The 21671-nt window shown below is 34.7% G+C and overlaps 1 protein-coding gene across 1 annotated transcript; it reads right to left on the reverse strand.

Annotated features, from left to right (window-relative positions):
• Nucleotides 1–11597: 11597 nt before the first annotated feature.
• LOC104118069 (uncharacterized) lies at nt 11598–14236 on the reverse strand. Its single transcript, XM_009629243.4, has 2 exons — nt 14017–14236; nt 11598–13469 (listed from the first exon to the last, which is right to left on the reverse strand). The coding sequence occupies exon 2, from the start codon at nt 13360–13362 to the stop codon at nt 11791–11793; it is 1572 nt and encodes a 523-aa protein (XP_009627538.1). The 5' UTR covers nt 13363–13469; nt 14017–14236; the 3' UTR covers nt 11598–11790.
• Between the last annotated feature and the right edge of the window lie 7435 nt (nt 14237–21671).

Below are 21671 nucleotides of genomic sequence, written 5' to 3' on the forward strand. Positions count from 1 at the left end.
GGCTCCCAAAGAAGGTTGAAAAATGTGTTGGTGATCCCAACATTAGGGGGAGAAAATGGACAGCTGACAAAATGATACGTAAAATGAATTATTATGAATACATATAGATCCTCGTACAAGAAAATATGAACTTGAAGTTCAAGTGCTAATTCATTTGCTAATTACTGGCAGACGCATTTGCTGACCCAAAGTTAAATATCATATTTTAGCTGCTAATGCTCCAAATAAAATAAAGTCCATGAGGGACAGAGTCTATGGCACACAAGAAGCGTAACAGACCAATCGGTTCCAAAGATAAAACTCCTTGAAGAAGGAGAGGAGCAAATGATAAAGATGGTCATACTAAGGAGGAAAGTGTTCTAGAAGAGCACCACGACATAACACTTCATAAGACCTCATGGGAGAGGCCCAGGTACCTGAAAATAATGAGATCTCGATAAGTTATGTCTTTATTTAGTAATAATGGAACCGATATAAAATGATCATCAACGATGTTGTTAATATAATATAGCGCTCGATATTATTAATATAGACGAGGATCTTGAGCTCAAATCTGTCATGGAATGTAGATAAATAAATGATTGGCCAAAAATAAAAAATAAAAATAAAATACGCAATCAAGATTGATTTCACCTAAAAAATGTGAAGTTAGACGGATAGTCGCAACACCTGAAAGTATAAATTCAGTGGAGTTATAAATGTGTTCTTGTGCGAAAAAGGTCAAGTCGATAGACATAAAGACGACTTGTGACACAAGAAGATTAGTAAATATCCTGGCATTGATTATATAGAGACATGTTCTCTTGTGGTGGATGTAGTCATTTTAGTTTTTAATCTGGCAATACATGAAAAACTTGATATGCGTATAATGAAAATCATTGAATGATTTAAATTGCTCTGAAGCATATTAAGGTTTCCAAGAAATTTATTAAATAAAGCTTTAAAATTCCTTATACGGATTGAAATAATTAGGGTGCATGTGGTATAATCACCTGAGTGAGTACTTGTTGAAAGAATGGTACAAGAATGATTCAATTTGTCCTTATAAAAGGATCTGAATTTGTTATAATCGTCGTGTATGTAGATGATTTAAATATCATTGGAACTCCTGGTGAGCTTCCTAAAGCAGTAGACTGTTTAAAGAAAGAAATTGAAATGAAAGATCTTGGAAAGACAAAATTTTATCTTGGTCTACAAATGGAGTATATGACAGATGGAATTTTTGTCCATCAATCAGCATACACTAAAAAGATTTTAAAGCGATTCTATATGGATATATAAAGAACATCCATTGAGTACCCCGATGGTTGTGAGATCACTCTGTATAAATAAAGATTAATTCCGACCTCATAACAATAATGAAGAGCTTCTTGGTCTTGAAGTACCATATCTTAGTGCAATTGGTGCATTAATGTATCTTGCTAACACTACAAGGCTTGCCATAATTTTTTCAGTTAATGTATTAGCAAGATATAGCTCTACTCCTACAAGGAGACACTGGAATGGAATCAAACACATATTGCGGCATTTAAAAGGAACTATCGATATGGTCTTATTTTATGGCTATGTGTTTACATGTGGAGGCACTGTCATATCTTGGTGATCGACTAAGCAATCAATCATGGCTACTTCATCTAATCATGATGAGATAATTTCTATTCATGAAGCAAGTCGAGAATGTGTATGGTTGAGGTCTATAATACATCTTATTATTCGAGACAAATGTGGTTTGAAGTGTGCCAAACTACCCACAATTTTATATGAAGACAATGCAACATGCATAACCCAATTGAATGGAGGATTCATAAAAGGAGATAGGACAAGGCACATTTCACCAAAGTTATTTTTCACACATGATCTTCAAAAGAATGGTGATATCAATGTGCAACATATTCGTTCAAGTAATAATATGGCTGATTTGTTCACCAAATCTCTACCAACGTCAACCTTCATGAAATTAGTATACAAGATTGGGATGTGAAGGCTAAGGGATGTGAATTGATGCTCTCATCAGGGGGAGTTCATACGTGTTGTACTCTTTTTTCCTTATAAGGTTTTTGTCTCACGGAGTTTTTCTTGCAAGGTTTTTAACGAGGCAATCAAAAGGTGTATTTCTAAACATGTGTACTCTTTTTCCTTCATTGGGATGTTTTTCCCATAGGATTTTTTCCTAATAAAGTTTTAACGAGGCACATTATCTATGGACATCCAAGGGGGAGTGTTATAAGAAAATTAAATTATGGTGGATGTCTACTTTTCTCTATTATCTCCATAACTCCCAATACTCTAATAATTATGGAGTTATGATTGTAACTCCATAACCTCCTCCATGATATTCCTCTCAAATGCTTAATGACATGTTCAATGACATATTTTGCAATAGTGATTCTTCACTTTTTATGTCTATATAAAGGCCTTGTAATAGATAGAAAAATACACACAATTAAAGAAGAAAATCTCTCCCTTCTCTTTATCTCTATTTCTTGTTCATGTTTTACTAAATTGCTTTTATTTCATAACAACATTTCTTGATCATATTTTACTAAATTGCTTTAATCTGATAACACAAACTTTGTTTTGGGTTACACGGAGTTTTGTCCAACTCCTCATCTAATCTTGGTCAAAGCAAACTTTGTATGATCGAATGAACCCAATTTAACCAACCCAAGTTGTAAAAAGAAAAAAGTGATGTCTCTATCTGGTGGCATTCTAAGGACCCGTTTGGCCATAGATTTAGGTAGCTTGTTTTGTATTTTTGTTTATGAAAACAATGTTTGTTAATAGAATATGCCAAAAATTATTTTTCAACAAAATTTTAAAAATTCGTTTTTCAAGTTTCAACCAAATATATATCCAAACGCTAGCTAAGTGACCTTTTCTTTTCTTAAGTTGCTAATTTCCCAGCGACTTATTAATTAATTTAATCGCGAGGATATAACAATTGCAGTCTAAGTAAAACATCAAACGGTGAAATATCTAAGAGATATTGGATTAGTGCTGGCGACGTTTTCATTAGCGTCCCAATTGATCAAATATAAAAGTCCATATGGTGGAAAGCTGAACAACCAAATCACATTCTTGTGTTCAATCATGGGGGTAGAACATGTCGTTCCTTATATTTATTAACTAGAAAAGTAGATAAAACAGAATCTGATGACTCATAACATGACTAGTCTAGTGCATTAGTCATTAGTCATTACATCTAGAAACGAACAAATAGATGAAAACAATTGCAAAGAAACTAAAATGTTTCCCACACTGGTACTGACTTTATACATAGAGAAGAAAATCGGCAAAATCGAATATTAGATATCCAATAGGCAAAGCTAAATGTAATCCGCTCTCTCTACTATTTTGTTTGGATTTGTCAATCCTGGGTGCCTATGCAATTATCATGGCATGGTGCTATTGTCTGGAGTGGCTCGAATTAAATCGTTTGTCTAGAAAGGATGTAGTAATAACCAAAGTGAACTTGAATACTTAGGCTGAGAGGGTGGTTTCCCTTTCTCGCATAAAAACTACCAAAATTCGAGCACGCTCTATTTTACCGGGAATGATCAAATCATGAAAACAAATCTACACTCTACAAGGCTATCACTTCTTTGGATTGCTCACCAACTAGGTCAGATTGGAGCAAGATTTTATGAGAACATATTCTCGATATTCCGGGACAATGGGGTGAAATGACCTCTCAATTTACTAATTGCAGCTCAGCAATAAAAACGTCGTCTAGATGTTCCCCGTCTAGATGTTCCCCGTTGCTCCATCTCCCATATGCATGCCTAGGGCATTGTCTAGAAAGTCAAGATGTTGTAGAGTCAACTGGTAATATATATGAACAAAATGACGAGAGAGGCGTGACTTTTGGATCCTTTAACGGTGGCGGAGCAACCATGGGATTGCGTCACGATGGATTTCATAACCACATTACCATTGTCGGAAGGCTACAGTTTTTCCACCGATCCAGAAATACAAGGTAGGATGAGATTAGGACTACATCATAGAAGTGGATAAACACATCATCTCAGTTCAGCTCCTAAATCAGTTGGAGGTCGAGGATTAGTTTAGTAGGCTAGTAAGTAGTCGAGCATTTTCCCTTGTATTCTCAGTTCGATAGCATTAGTATTAATACGTTATCTTTTATTCTTAGATTGTTATTACTACCTAGCGTATAATTGTTATCTTGGCTTCGGTCTTTTCCTTTTATCTTGTTGTTGTTACTACTTACTGCATTTACATCCGTTCATCCTTTCTTTAGCCAAGGGTCTATCGAAAACATCGCTACCCTTCTAGGGTAGGGGTAAGGCTGTGTACATGTTACCCTCCCCGGACCCTATTTGTGAAAATTCACTGAATTTGTTTTGTTGTTGTTGTTGTTGTGTGTCTTCGGTCAGTTTACTTTCTGACTGCACCTGGTATGGCACGTCTACAGAAAATTATAGAATAACAAACGGTATTAACTTGCGACAAAAAGGTACATTTGACGCACGGAATAACAAACTATATTAAGCCACGAAAAGAGAAGTTCCGTGCAGAGTAACTACTCCACTAAACTAATAATGGACACAAAAATGGAGTTCCATATTTTAATTCTGACGGCAGGCCATTCTTAAATTTGTCCAAGAGGAAAAGTATGGACATTCTGAGAAACAAACAAGCAAAAAGCCTTTGCTGCTTGAAATATAGTGATTTTCTGCTTTTACAGAATGCTGATATCTGCAGCCCATTGCCAAGTCCTCCAATAGAATTGCTTTTCATAGGACTACTCAGTAACTACCAAATTTGTAAAAACTACAATAATACTTGGAAATAAAAAAAGATACGATTGATTGGTTATATAGTATTATACCATGTAAGTGGAATGCGCAAAGTTCCTTTTGTACTTATCTGGCCAGTATCAAGCCTTTACTTCAGAAGCCAATCAGTGAAGTTTGAAAGGTGCAGCAAATTAACAGACCATGAGCCAGAATCACTTAAAAAGAGGAGAAAGAGAATGGCACAGAATAATTGAAAATTAGAGCCAAATTTTTCTAGGGTCAAGCAATGGAGCAGTTGGAGGCCTTATACTAATCCTTATATTCCCACTGTAATGATGCTTCAGTTGTGCTGCTGTGTTAAACTACACATGTTTAATTTCTGTTTATAGGCTTTGATGGAAGAATACCACACTTGTCAAATATGCGTGCAAGTCTTCATTGACGTCGAATTTCAAGCTGCCATTTAAGATTGTGATGAGGTATCCAGACAGTGATCCTGGGCAGTGATTGTCTATAGGAGGTTTTGAAAAGAAAGGAGCAAAAATCATTTTCTTGTTCTATCAAGTCAAGAGGGTGCTATTGCTCCTTTCTTTTTTTAGATACTGTCTTTATAAAGACATAAAAAGCCCTCAAGACTAATCAATCTAGAGACCAAGTGATGTTACCTGATTAATGATAGAAGCAACAGCTGTGCTATGACAACTTCAGCAGTAATATCAAGTTTGACCACCATCAAATTTAGATACTCTGTCTTTATAGAGATAAAAAGAGCCCTCAACTAACAGTCACCTTTTTCTGCATTGTTCGGTGACTGTTCAGGTTTGGAACATCTTTATAGCACTAACAGGGATTCAATGGGTCATGCCCAATAGCATCATGGAAATGTTGTCATGCTGGAACAAGGGGAGAATTTTGGTGGTAAGGAATTTGGCACTAACTCATACCATGTACATTAAGGACAGCCCGATGCACTAAGCTCCCGCTATGCATGAAGTCGGGAGAAGGGCCGGACCATAAGGGTCAATTATACGCAGCCTTACCCTGTATTTCTGCAAGAGGTTGTTTCCACGGCTCGAACTCGTGACCTCCTAGTCACATGACAACAACTTTACCAGTTACGCCAAGGCTCCCCTTCAACTCATACCATGTACATTAATAACCAAAAGTAAGACATGAAGACAGGACGAAGTACCTTACCTCATTGAGTCCTACATGACTTTGAAGTTCAACAATGGTTCAACCTAGTGGCCGAAAACAAAAAACAGCACTTGGGATTCACTTCATATTATGATTAAGTGCCTTCATGTTTCAGAAGATTTACCTTGGATAAGTTGCCAAATTCCAAGCCCAGAGAGACCTGTAGCTTTCCAACACTCTGAAATTCATACTAAGCAGACCAACTAAAAGAAATGCATTGACATGCTTAAGAAAAGAGATTAAAGGAATACAGCCAATCCTTATACTTACAGCCAAAATCCGATAGAAGATCTGTAAGTGAGAAGAATAGATGGGGTATGAATCCTGCATGCATATGGTGGACTCTTTGGAATGAGAGGAATTCAAGATGTTTTGAAGACAATGCTAACTCAATTCAGAAGTTTAAAATGAATTGCCTACTGCTTTTTCATTTTTGGTGTAAACTGGAATACATAGAGGACTCAGAAGCTATAATAGATGTTCTTGGGTCTTCGTAAGAAGATAGATAAATTGATGTATATTTTTGGTTATTCCCTATGTAATTATGGCATGCACAGCCTTTGTGCTTTTGAATATAGCAAACTGTTATCATCTCAAAAAAAAAAAGAACCCTCAAGACTAATTGATTTAGAGATCATTTGATGTTACCTGACAGCTTTGCTTTGACAACTTCAGTAGTAATGACCACCATTTTTCTCCATCCTTGCTCCATGTCTAATCTCCCTCCCTGGATTTGTTTCATCTTTTTCTTTTGCAAAGGTGCCAACTTCAAGTTTACGGCCATTCATTGTCATGGTATTATCTAGGAGTAAAACACTTTCTTTTGCTTTGCAATTACCAGTGGCTTTCCAGGAAAAAGGAGTTTTGACACTGCTTTTCTTTTCAGTGATAGTTGACTACTTGACTGTTCTGGTGACACTATTCAAGCAATTGTTTTGCTCACTGTTCTGGTGATACTACTCAAGCAACTGTTTACTCTTCCAATAATATTTTAATATTTCTTGTTCTCAAAATAAAGTAAAAATAATCTAGTTTAAGATAATTACTAAGAGTATTGCGTAAAATATTCTTAGTGATTAGGTTATCAAGCTGAATATTCTCAAAAAGCTCCTCTTTCTTTCAAATAAATAAAATATTTTTATCGTGATTAATGAGAAGTTGAGAACAAAATACTTGCATATACGGAATAATCACTCAATCAACTATGACAATCAATCGATCGACTATGCTTCAATCCTAAACTAGATGATATCGGTAATATAAGACATTTGTATCCATTCGGATCTATTCAGGCCCATCTTGTTCCAATCATACATACAAGGAACATCGTAGGTAAAATGAAGTTGAGGAAAGATATAAATAGACAAATTATATGCAGATTTGTTAATTAAATTTTTCACCTAATTGACTGGAAATATAAATATACAAAAATTATTTGCAGATTTGTTAATTAAATTTTTCACCTAATTGACTGGAACCCCACAACTTGTAAGTTTGATGAATTTTTTCAATCCGAAAGGATATAGATCGAAAAGACACGCATTGACTAATGAATGGTGGAAAATGCTCAAAAGAATATGGAGAGGTGAGTTAGGATAGGAGCACAGTCTGATTTACTCGAAGCAAGAGATTCCCCATAGTTATTCAGATACCTATTTCTGATAGGTTTTTATCATAAATTTCAAAAATTGTTTGAATGAGCATACAAAAAACTACTCAAAGTTTATCACCTTAAAGTTAGATCTTAGTTTGGTCTATTCAGATAACTCAGTTGGAAATTTCAAGATCCAGCAGGGTCCGGAATAGGAAAAAGGTCCAGCAGGATTCAAGAAAAGAACTAAATCTAGAAAAAAATCAGTATCCTCCAATTTACATAAAACATTGAAAGCTTGACCCTTAGACAACGATACTCCTTTCAATGAAGAAATTATTTAAGTCCAGGAGAATTCGTTACTTACAGCCCAATAAGTCGCTAAAGAGGACACTCACACTCATTAAAGGCAAATGCAGCACAAATTCAAGTGATACTATTAATTCAAAGCCATAGGTAAATATGAGGCCTTGGGTGATTAAATAGTCACAACCTCAGACTACAGAATAGAAGCTGCAGTGGCCAACTTGCAAGACTATGCATATCAGAGAACTAACATTTAAGGCAAAGAAGAAAAGAAAACTAAAACTCAATTTAGGTGTTGTAGTCCCTTTATGTTAAAATAGTTGACATGCTTTTTGTTTTTTGTCTGTTCCCATGTTACTTGACCATTCCCTTTAAATATTAAGCTTTTTCTTCTCCAACAATTGTAACCAATTTAGAGATCATTTGATGTTACCTGATTAATGAAAGAAGCAACATTTTTGCTTTGACAACTTCAGAAGTAATCTCAAGTGTGACCATCATTTTTCTGCATCCTTGCTCCATGCCCAATCTTCCTCCCTGGATTTGTTTCATCTTTTTCTATTGCAAGGTGCCAACTTCAAGTTTACGCTATTCATTGTCATGGTATTGTCTAGAAGTAAAACTATCAAAGTGCATGTTTGCTTGTAGACCAGAATAGCCATTTCAAGCACCAAAAAAGAAATCAAGATATAGGAATATCAGCATATACCAGAAAACAGACTAAAGAAGATGCTCTTGATTCCCAGCATAGAGCCTCCACACACTCCAAGTCATGATTTCTACTGTCGTCGAGAAGAGCATACGACTAGGCGCTAATTGATATCTTTAGGCCTCAGGTTTAGAGTTTCATCACAAACAACAAACGATAAACAAAAATCTCCACATACAAACCACTTCCTTAGAGCAGAGAACTACGCCTAACACAAATCTTTGCTATCATTAGCATGTTCAATGTGTATTCTTAAACTTTATTCCATTGTAATTCTGAGATAGTCTACCCCTTAACAAGTAAAGGAGAATTAATATGTTTTTCTTGCAAGACAATAGATTCAAACAAAATGCTCCCTCTCATTAATTTTTAAGGTAAGGAGGAAACTTAGACCACTGACACAAGTAGCTTTTGTATCGACTATATGACAGCTTCACCGACCACTTATGTTCCATATTTATTCCAGAAACATACAATGGAACAATTAATTGGCATAGAGCATTAGCTAACACCCTGCAACAAATTAAATATGGATGTCTGCAATTAGTATGAAGGCAATAAATATACATGGATCAGACATGTTCCGTTACTGCAAAATGCAGCCAGATTAGTAACATGATCTCTAATCCTGCTTCCATATAAGAGATGGACCCTAAACAATAGCAAGTTGACGAGTGATGTTGAAAGTCAAGAAAATCAATGCTAAAACTTCTTAATCTCTTCGTTTTTGTCATGGGATCAGAGTCTAGGTAATGAGTGTTTCCTCTGAATATTGAATTTTAAGTCAGCAACTCTTTGCTTACTCATCAAGCTATGCTGATGATGTTACAGAGACTTGCTTCACCGTACCTCTTTCAGCTTATAAGAATAGATTTTGTTCCGATACCAAATGTGCAATTACCAGCAACTTCCCAGAGAAAAGAGTTTTGGCACAGCTTTTCGGTGATGGTTCACAATTTTGATAACACTATTCAAACAACTGTTTACTCTTACAATGATCTTTTAAAATTTCTTGTTTCTAAAATAAGTAAAAAGATATTTCACCCCATAAGCTTTAAGGGTAAGTCAAAATTTAAGAGAATAAAAAGAGTATCAACCAATCAATTATGACAATCAATTAATTGACAAAGCTTCAGTTATAAACTACTTGAGATCGGTTATATAAAGCATCTCTTTTAAAAATAAAAATAAAAATTGGAAAAACTGGTCATAAAGCATCTTTATCCATTCCGATGTTTTCAGGCCTACTTTCTTCCAAACTTACATAAAAGGAGCATCCTAGATAAATTTTCATCTTTCCAAAAAGAAGCTAAGAAAAGATAGAAGCAAACAAAAATTGGTTGCAGATTGGGTAATGTAATTTTCCATCTAATTGATGGAACCCCCGCAAATTTTAAGTCTGATGAATTTTCTAAATCAGAAAAAGTACAAAATCGGAAAGAAATGCATTGAATATGAAAGGTGGAAAATGCTCAATAGATGATTACATGATGGTGAGTTAAGAGAGGAGCATGGTTTGATTTACTTAAAGCAAGAGATTCCCCCTAGTTATTCAGATACCTATTCTGATTACATAGGTTTTTATCATATATTCAAGATTTGTTTATTAAGCATTGTGGAAAAATCTATTCAAAGTTCATCTCCTTAAAATTAAATCATGTTTGGTCTGTTCAGACAACTCAACTGGAACCTCAAAAGAAAATTTAGAATACAAAAAGGTTTCAGAAGAAAAAAAAAAGATTCATGCGGATTCAAGAACATATCCAAATCTTGAAACAATTCAGTATGCTACAATTTAGATAAAAATTTGAAAGTTTGGCACTTTGACAACGATACTCCTTTCAATGAAGAAATTATTTAAGTCCAGGAAAATCCGCTAAAGCACAATAAGTCACTAAAGAAGTCACTCATACTTACTAACGGCAAATATAACACAAATTCAAGTGATACTAATAATTAAAAGCCATAGGAAAATATGAGGCCTTAGGTCATTACCAGTCACAAGTCACAGCCTCAGAGTAGAAGAATAGAAGCTGCTACGGCAAATCAGCAACATTATGCATATCAGAGAACTAACATATAAGGATAAGAAAAAAGAAAGCTAAATCTCAATTGAGATGTTGTAGTTTCTTTGTTGTAAATTAGTTAACTGCTTTGCTTTTTTGTCTGTCCATATAACTTGACCATTCCCTTTAAATACCAAACTTTTCCTTCTACTCCAACTCTAACAATTTTATACTAATGCTCTCTCTACTCAAGCTATATGACACTCCTTCCATTTGGATATTGCAAAATATTTGACATCATTCCAAAAATAATATTATTTTATACAAATTTCAGAACTTTTAAGAGTTTAACTTAATTGACTATTCAAATGTTAACTTCAATATGGCGCTTTCTATGTTAAACTAACTTTTAAACTATTACTATACTTCAAATTGACATATATAACTTTGTATTCAGTCAAACACCGCCATATAAAATGAAACGGGAGTACTACTTTATAATGTCTTAATGATGCGAGACATCTTCCTCACTAATTCAACATATCAAAGTATTATTTTAATACTTCTTTATTAGTTATGACATAATAAAATATTCAAAAAGTTTCTTAATCTGTGCTAGTAAAAGTAGGTAGTGTACTTTAGGAAAGGAACTAATTAAAATCATCCGATCAAAGGTAAAAGTCAAGCCACAATATTCTAAAGCGAAGTCTACTTTCAAAAAGTCCTCATATTCATTATTGCTCTTCACCTTCACTAAACCAGCCTCCTCCTAATAAGGATTGAGAAAAGAATAAGGCCAATTATCTTTCCAACTCCAATAAGGGGGCACCATAAGGGGGATCAGAATGTAAATCTTGTATAGCAGATCTGAGAATAGATCGATAGAAATTCTTGTAGAATGGGATTTTCATATCAGAATGCCTTATTAAGTCAAAAGATTTTTCACTTGAGCAATCAATTAAGAGTGAGTCTCACTGATCAAAATAAGTTATATGTGCCGCCTAGAAGCATAAAAACGCTGGCAAAAAATGTGAAAGAATCAGAGTACTGCGACAATATTACAGAGAATAAAATATCTGAAACATGATGATCACAACCAGCACTTGTACTTGTACAACATATTTAGAATGTAGAAATACAACATACCTATAGCTAAAATGAAAATTGCGCAGGCGAGCTTACAGTGTATGGTTAAAGTTCTCATAACATTGCAAAAAGGTCGTACTACACATCTTCTCTTTGTATAATCGAAGGAGCAGGCGGTGTCATTATCTCATTTTTCACTATTGGAGGTGGAGAGGAGTTGGGAGAACCTTGAGTGGATCTATATAGCACATCCTCACGAGGTAATGGAGCTATACTTTCATCTTGTTTCATATAAAATTTATCCTCCACAATGTCATAGGAATTTCCAGTCCTTACTTCCTGTGCAAGAGAACACCAACAGCAGAAAAGCCATAGTGCACAATCAGCAACAGAAGGTTTACCACAGCAAGTATTGTAAGGAGGCAAATTGTATCGTTTTCTCATCTGAATCCTCCAAAAGCCACCATATAGTAACCCAAATAGACAAAGGAAAATTCCAGTAAGTCCTAGCGCCCCCCTGACACTATCATTGTCAATATTAACAGCAGCCAAATTGAAGATCCAGAAAGGAGCCATACAGAAGAGAAGAAAAGTTGCAATATGAACATACATGTTTCCAAACCCAAGTCTCTCCATATTCCAACCAAAAACACAAAAACTGCAGAACAGAGAGAGATATGCCAAAGAAATGTCATCCCAAAAATCAAGAATGCCTCCACTCCATTGTGGCCTAGTTTCAAGAATTCTTCCTTCATCTGATGCAAAAGAAAATCTTCTTTCCAATGATTTTCTTCTCAGTTGGCTAGATGCGCTGCTCTCAGCAGCTGTCATCTGAAGTTGTGCTTCCTCATCTAACTCAGTATCATAATCTTTTCCAAGAGGGCTGAGCATAGAGTAAACTCCAGCAATGGCAGGTGCACCAATTGCAACTGAGATACTTAATCCTACCCCAATAGCTGGTCTTTCTGACCTCCTGTAACCCAAATTAAGGCCGCACAGAGCATATTGAGCAAAACAGTTGAGATTAAGTAACCCAACAACCACCATCATGTGTGTCCATTCATGGGGCTTATAAGTGCCATGTTTGCAGTAAATCTTTCTCAGCCTGGAAATATCTTCTGGCCTCCATCGCATTAAAAGAACAAAGTGATAGAGTCTTTGTGGGTGTTGGTACAGACACATCAGAGTAAACAGTGCATTAAGGATTTGGTTATTCACTTCAAACCACGTATCCCTCTGAGATTTCTTAGGGATGGCATGGTTCAACATCCCTGTCATCACAAGAAATAAAATTGCACCAGAAACGGCTACGCATACAATCCAGATAAAGAGTACAATATTCAGCGGATTTCTGAACCACTCTTTGCACATTTTGCAAAGAGACGTCCAATCAATTTTCCGTGAAAACAGCCTAGAAAGGCGTTGACGGAGATGAAGGCTGCTAGAAGAAGGTACAGTTCGAGAAAACTCATCTCTTTCATCAGCTATCTGCTGAAACTTTGCCGATGGAGAGCCCAAAGTACCAAAGTTGAGGAACCTTAGCCTTTTGGGAATAGCAAGATTGCTACCTTGGGAATGGTTCTGAGAATTATCATTACTTATGAGTCCCCTATGAGATGTAGAAACATGCAGAGGTATATGAGTCTTCACTTGGCCACCCTTAGGTTCCTCAACAATACCATGGCATTCACCATTGACAGCAGATGTCATTCTTGCTTTCCTTTAATTTTATTGGGTTCAAACTCAAAGTATTAAACTTTAACAGATCATCATGTACAGCTTCTCCGCTTCAATGTGGCAAAGTAAGTATCTTGAATCTGTAGATTAAGACAGCTACATCAATATTCAAATGCTTCAACATTTATGGTATCAAAAAAATCTGTCTTCCGCAAAATTGTGGCTATACAAGCAGTGGCGGAACCATGAATTTGGAAAAGGGGATTCAAAAAATTTGAAAAGCAAATTTTGAAACTACCTTTGCCACTCCAATGAAAACTTCCCTTAGGGATTCAAAAGTTTACATATATAGACAAAAAAATGTTTTGCCTTATTTATGCAGTACAATTTTCCAACATAAAAACCCTACAAACTTATGATAAAATGAGCTAAACGAATTCCCTAAAAGCTCACTCAAGACACAGCACATGACAGATTGAACTTAATTAGCCGAAATATCATTGTTAACAGTTTTATCTCATGATAATCAAGAGCTGCAAATCACAGCGGAAAGTTCAAGGTGACATCTTTAGAGAACAACAAGCACAAAAAGAAATACTACCAAGAACTATAAAATAGGCTTTAATTCATGAATCAGCAGAAGGAAAAAAAAAAAGTAATATAAGACAAAGAAGTCAACATACATACCATTAAGACAGCACACACAGATGAGAGTAATTTGAATCAAAAATAGAAACTTTGGTTTTCTGGGTTGTGCTTCATTTAACCTAAGCTTCAATTCAAAAAAGAAGGAAAAAGAAGCATCTTTAATTTTTCTGGGTTTACTTCCTGTGAAGGAACACAAGGATGCCTAAAGGGACCATCTCATAAACAACACAAAAAGCCAAATGGGTATATGCTAGAGTGGAAAAATCATAAGCACATGCACACCCACTTATTAGGCTTTTTTTTTTTTTTTTTTTTTTTTTACAAACTTATTTTTAGTTTTATAACTCTATCTCTTTTTTTATACATGAAAGATTTATTTTTTACATCTGCTTTCTACATATGAGATATCTAAAAATAGTTATTTTCTTAAATTCAAAATTATAAATGATCATACTGTACAAATAACACAGCAGAGCTGAAAAAGAAAAGCAAAAAAGTGCCCCCTTTGTAGCTCACCTTCACCCAAAGCAAAAGGACTATTACGCTATGGCCAGGGTAGCATTAATTCTGATCATCGGAAAATTATTCTTATTTTTTATAATCAACAAATTTGTTTATCTAGAATTATTCTAATTTTAGTATTCTTCTTTTACTTAAATACAATCACATAAAATAAAAATAGATGGGGTATTATCCAACCGAGCACACGCTCCAACAATTTGGTAATGCAAAACCCATATTATGATAAACTAATAATTTGACCGCGCTTCGCGCAGTTATAAAAATAGCAATAAATTTAGAAATAATATTTTTATAAACTTAATAGAGATAGAATAAATAATAATTTTCTTGTATATGCATATAATTTTTAATTCTTTTATATTGATTAACTAAAAAGGGTAATATTCTTACTGAAATTAGAATATTTTACTGCATATGTCATTATCAAACCTCTTTTCTAAAAAAAATAAAAATAAAAGGAATTTTAAGAAACTTTTTGTAACGACCCGACGTGTCGTTTTAAGAATTAACGCCTCGTTCAGTGACTTAAGGTCTCGAGAAGCCTCGCAATATGTATTATGACCCGCGTGTGTGGTCGAGTTTGATATACAGATGATTCGGAGAGATTTGGGACACTTAGTCCCTAAGACGGAAGCTTAAGTCTTAGGATTTTTGACCGTAGTCGGAACTGTGTGAAGACGACTCCAGAATGGAGTTCCGTCTCCGTTGAGTGATTTTGGACTTAGGAGCGTGTTCGGACTATGAATCTGAGGTCTGTAGCCAATTTAGGCTTGAAATGCGAAAGTCGAATTTTTGGAGAATTGGACTGGTAGTGGACTTTTTGATATCGGGGTCGGAATCTGATTCCGAAAATTGTAGTAGGTCCATAATGTCAATTATGACTTGTGTGCAAAATTTGAAGTCATTCCGGATTGATTTGATGTGTTTCGACACAAATTATAGAAATTGAAAGTTCAAAGTTCATAGATTTTGATTTGGGGTGTGATTCGTCGTTTTGATGTTGTTTGAGGTGATTTGAGAATTCGACTAAGTTTGTATGATATTTTGGGACTTGATGGTATGTTTGATTGAGGTCCCGAGGGGCTCGGACGTGTTTCGGGGTGGTTTCGGACCAAATTGGAGCTGTTTGGACTGTTGTTGCTGAAGTCTGGTTTCCTTCTTCGCGAGCTCGAAAGGAGTCCCGCGTTTGCGAAGAGAAATTTGAGGGACTGATGGTTTGGCCTTCGCGAACGCGAAGCTGTGGACGCAAACGCAAAGAATGAGTAGGGCAAGCCTTCTCGAACGCGGCCCAGGTAACGCGAACGCGAAGAAGAAGGGAAGATTGGGACCTGGGGTCGTTTAGCCTTCGCGAACGCGAAGCATGGAACGCGAACACGAAGGAGTTGGTCAGCTGGTCATCGCGAATGTGACAAGGAGTTCGCGAACGCGAAAAGGAAATGATGGGGTAGAAAAAGTTGGCCTTCGCGAACGCGACGAGGAGGTCGCGAACGCGATGAAGGATTTGAGGCAGTCGGATTTTGGCCTTCGCGAACGCGAAGCAAAGGTCGCGAACCTTAAGAAGGCCTATCTGGGCAGAATTAAAAGTCCCAAAAATGGGGGTTTGAGTTCATAACTCAAAATCTAATTTAGAGTTCGGTAGAAGGCGATTTTTGGAGAGATTCTTCCGTAGGTGTTTGGGGTAAGTGATTCTTATCCAGTTTTGATTAATTTTCATGATTATGTCTTTGAATCCATCATTTAATTCAGATTTAATGGAGGAAAAAAAATCAAGATTTTTATAAAATCTTCCAAAAGCGAAAATTTAAGATTTGGAAATCAAGTTGTTATTGGAATTCGATAAAATTGGTATGGTTGAACTCGTATCGGAATGGGTGTTCGAATTTCATAAAAATTATGTCGGGTTCCGAGAGGCGGGTCCCACGTTGACTTTTGTTGACCTTTTGGAATAAATTTTTAAGTCGACGTATTATTATCCGGAATTATTTTCGATGAATTTTAATGAAGTTATACAATTAATTTGGATAGATTTGAGCTGTTAGGAGGTCAATTCAAGCAAGAAGGCAATTTTGGAATATCGGCATAACTTCAAAGAGGTAAGTGTCTTGCTTAACCTCGACTGGGGGAAATTCCCCTTAGGCATTGAGTCTTATGTGCAACTTGGGTAATTAAAAACCATGTACGCGACGTGACGAGTACGTACTTGATTTATATGTGCAAATTTTATTGAGTTAAAGTCTTGAGCATATTGTGTAGTAAATTGGATAATTGTTGGCATATATTTTATCATCTACTTGTCGTGCCTAAACCCTTGTTGTTGACTCTGTTGTTATATGACAATGTGATGTGATTGTTATTTGATTATTTATGAAATTTTGTGAATTTGTTGGCTTGATAATTATTGGAATTTAATTTCATTTTGAATTTTTTCCTCTGCAAATAATTAATTAAATGAGCTTAAAAAGAGGCGTTTATATAATTATTAAAAATTTGATCTTTTATGAAGACTTTGCTTTATGTTGAGTAATTTATATATATATTGATTATTTTTGGGTGTTGTACACATTGTATGAAGTATTTGGCTATTTGCTGTGAAATTAATTGACTTTGTTGTAGCTTTGAAATTTGGTTGTGGCCATTGGGCAAATTGTGATATGAATTGATTTTTGTTATGTTGTTGTGATAATTTTCCGTGTAAATTATTGTATTGTGTGAATTATTATTTTTGGGAGATAAGGGTGACATTTCACCGTTGATATTATGTGGTTATAAGGATGGCATTTCACTGTTGTATTTGTTGACTATTGATATTGTCTGGGCGGAGCGATAAGGGTGGCTATAGGAGCGATAAGGGTGACTATAGGAGCGATAAGGGTGGCTATAGGAGCGATAAGGGTGGCTATTGATATTGTCTGGGCGGAGCGATAAGGGTAGTTATAAGAGCGATAAGGGTGGCAATAAGAGCGATAAGGATAGCTATAGGAGCGATAAGGATGGCAATAAGAGCGATAAGGGTGGCTATTGTCAGGGACGATATGTGATGATGTGGGGTTGTGGTGTTGAAAATTTTCATGTGATGTTGTGATTTTCTTGTGTTTATTTTTATACCTTGTGCAACTTGTCTTGTTGTTAGTAAATTGATAATAATTTAATTTTGTTGAAATTGGGAGCCTGCGGCTATTGCCTGGCAGTTTATAAAATGAATTATGGGCACGAGGTGCCGTGAATTGTGATATAAAATGGGGATATTGGCACGAGGATTGTCCGTGCAGTTGTGATATAAAATGTGGGCACGAGGTGCTGTGATGAAATAATAATGATATTTGGCACGTGAAATGTCCGTGCAGTTGTGATATGAAATGAGGGCACGAGGTGCCGGGCAAATATGATGATTTAATTATGGGCACGAGGTACCGTGGAAATATGAAAATAAGTTGAGACCCGTATTTACAAAAAATATAAAAATGGGCTGAGACCCGTATTTTGATGATTTTGAAATGAGGTATTACATGGTGACTTTTTAATTGAAAGAATTATATTCAAAATATTTATTTGAAAGGATTTTTACTTAGTAAGTATCATATAAAAGAATTGTATTTTGAAATATATTTATTTGAGGAAATTGTATTTGAAAAGATTTATTGAAAAAATTATATTTGAAAAAAATAATTATTTGAGCGAATTATATTTGAAAGAGAGTTATCTGGAAGAACTATGTGAAAGACATTTATTTGAAGAGCTTGATTTAATTGTGTGTAATTGTGTTTATTAATTGTTGAGATAATGGTGTTCTTGTTGTCTGTTGTGCATATCACTGGTTGTTTTATCTTGCCTTTATTATTATTTATTTCCTATTATTTTGTATATTATATTGCACAGGTTATTAGACTAGTGCGTGTCTTGACTGTACCTCGTCTCTACTCCATTGAGGTTAGTCTTGATACTTACTGGGCACCGTTGTGGTGTGCTCACTCTACACTTCTGCACATTTTTGTGCAGAGCCAAGTATTGAAGATATTGGACTTGAGCAGATTTAAAGCGCGATCATAAGGATTCAAGGTAGAGCTGCTTGGCCGTCGCAATCCTTTGGAGTCTTTTCATTTCATTGTACTGTTAATTTGTAATCAAACAGTATTGTATATTCGGTCCTCGTGATCATTCCATGTATTAAGTTAGAGTTCATGACTCAGTACTACCAGTCTTGGGAGGTTGTGTATTGTAATTATTTCCGCTGTTAGATTTTAAAAAAATGGCTTCAAAATGTAATAGAAATCGGCTTACCTAGTCTTAGAGACTATGTGCTATTACGACGCCTGTGGTGGAATTTTGGGTCGTGATACTTTTTTACTTTTAAATATAGGTATGTATTGTTTTCTTATTCAAATTGAAGAAACAAAACATGAAAACTAAAGAAACTAAAAACATAAAGAAAGCAAAATACCAGCTTATTATTGGTTATATACACTTACATCTTCCAATTTTACAACAACAAAAAAAAAAAAAAAAAAGTCAAGTGAAGTACATTGTGCTACTAAAAAAAAGAAATCCACAAGTACAGTGACTCAAGTCTCCAACAGAAGGTAAATGAAAATAAGAACTCCATAGTAAGCAAAAAGTTACTACAATTTTCAGGGTAAACCCCAGCCTCTCACGAAAGGCTCATTAACGCGCATTTTCATATCAATGGCAATAAAGATTTTTAACAAAAACACAACTCAGTGTATAGTATAATATCTTTCTGGATCATCCTTAACCTTAAGAAAATAAATAATAATGAATTAATAATGAAAAACAGTTTCCAGCAAGCTAAAATTAAGAGGTCATAAATGTGTTCCAATAAATCATTCTCGACAAAATAATTATTTTTTCAATTGGACAACTATTATAGGTTTGATTTGCTTCTGTTTCCATAGAAAAATTGCAAGCTAACATATGTCAAATTAGAAATTGGAATAGCTAGGTATATATTGCACACAGGAGTAAAAAATATGTTAAAAATATCTATCTTATAAGATTTTTTATCAAAATATGGATAAGCCTCGTGTGCGTACTCTCATCATCCAAAATATAATATTTTCTTCAAATAATACCTTCACCTAGACAAAAAGATTCACAATACTATTAATAAGGTGTCATGAGAGGCCAAACTATAAGGCGACAGAAATTGAGGAAGATAAAGATTTTTAAATCAAGAAAATAAAACATGTTAAGAAGAAGTAAAAAATGTTAGAATCGGAAAGCCAAAAGATCAAATAGAATATCAAACGAATGGCCAACTCCCCTTGTCTTGTTTGGCTTATATATATATACAAAGATTAAAGAATATATTGGAGTGGGAGAAGAGAGTAATTAGAGTAATTAAGGTAGGGATTGAGAAAGTGACTAGATATTGAAATGCCCAGTAACGTAATAGCACTAATATTTAGTGCACCTTAATAGACATTAATCATAGGGATGAAGGAAGGAAAAGTAAACCAAAATATTTATAGTTATTAGGGAATAAACCAAAAAAATGAGAAAATAGATAAATAGGATCCTTGGCCAAAGAGAAGTGCCAACTCATTTCCTATTTTTCCAACTTTTTATATATATATATATATATAGATTGTAACATTTTGCAAATTTGGACAATGGACAGGTGCCAAAAAGTCTTGACATGTGTGGAATTATTTTCCACTTTATGTTAGATTTTAATTTGCCGTGGTTTGAAAATAATTCGTCGTTCTCTGTAATCAAAGAAAATCTATATATAATTTTAATTTAGGGGAATAGAAGAGTGACTACGAGCCCGTTTGGATTAGCTTATTTGAAGTAGCTGATAAGCATTAGGTGATGAAAATCACTTTTAAGTGCTGAAACTGATTTAATAAATAAGCAGTTACGTGTTTGGATACAAGTGCTGGAATTAATAATAAGTTGTTGCAGTATTTGATAAAAAATGCTGATAAGCTCTTTTTCTGTTAAAATGATTTAAATAACCTTATAACTGTTTACACTTATAAGGGCGTAATTTCTTCAAAATTTTAGATTCCAGATCGATTCAAATATAAAATATTCTATTTGTCATTTTATTTTAAATACAAATGTGCTTAGATAAGATAATTTTTATGATAAATATAATTTATTTTATGATAATGATATAATTATAAGTTATAATAGTTAATGAATTGACAAAAGTTTCTCAGTAAAAAATAAACCTAAATAGGACAAAATATTTGAAGAGAAATAAACACTGTCTTCATCACCACAACACTTAGAAAGCAATACACTAAAAATTTTGATATGCCCTCGTTTATTACATACAGTTCAAAGATTAATACACAATCACAAAGATACAAATACGCAAAGGAATAGAAAATTTGCTTTTCTTAAATAGTCAATGAGAATTCAAGACTTGAAGAGGCGGAGGAGGATGGGTTAGGTTAAAACAATACTTGAGGCAGTGAGTATCGATGTAAGAGTTTTTTTTCTAAAAAAGAATATTTTAAGGATAAAATAGTAAAAATCTTGGTCAAACTTAAAGTGCTTATAAGCTAAAAATTCATAAGCTGAGGGTGACAAGCTTATGACTTATTTTTTACTTTTAAGCACGTGGCTTATAAGTATTTTTAACTTTACCAAATGCGTAGATAAGCCGAAAAGTACTTATAAACTAGTTTGACCCGTTTATAAGCTTAACCAAACACCCTCTACGTGGCACTTCTCACTGCCCACAGTTCATATTTATCTAAATTCTCATATTTTTGCCATTTCCCTCTATATTTCACTCTTGCCTGTTCCCGAAGGGCCACTTCTTTTCACAAAAAAATTCAGTTACACTTTATATATTTAATTTCTATTTCCAAAGCGGTTGCTAATATCCCGTTTTCGAAACGTTATCCTCTCAATTTTCACATATCATACATATATGCTCTTCATATTCAGTCCTTTTTCTTTCTTGGTAGATGTTCAATTATTTTTAAGGCAATTTATATTAGGAATTGTAACGACCTGACCTGTCGTTTTGCTTTCTAGATCCCCGTTCTTCTAAATAAGACTCCATATATGTGCTTTTACTGTTCTATGACTAGCGGAGATGGTTAGTTCGGGATTTGGAAGGGTTCGGGTTGAAATCGGAACACTTAATTCCTTAAGGATGGCTAAAAGGACTAAATTTAACTTTGGTCAACATTTTG

The sequence above is a fragment of the Nicotiana tomentosiformis genome, chromosome 5 (genome assembly GCF_000390325.3).
Source record: "Nicotiana tomentosiformis chromosome 5, ASM39032v3, whole genome shotgun sequence".
Lineage (NCBI taxonomy): Eukaryota > Viridiplantae > Streptophyta > Magnoliopsida > Solanales > Solanaceae > Nicotiana > Nicotiana tomentosiformis.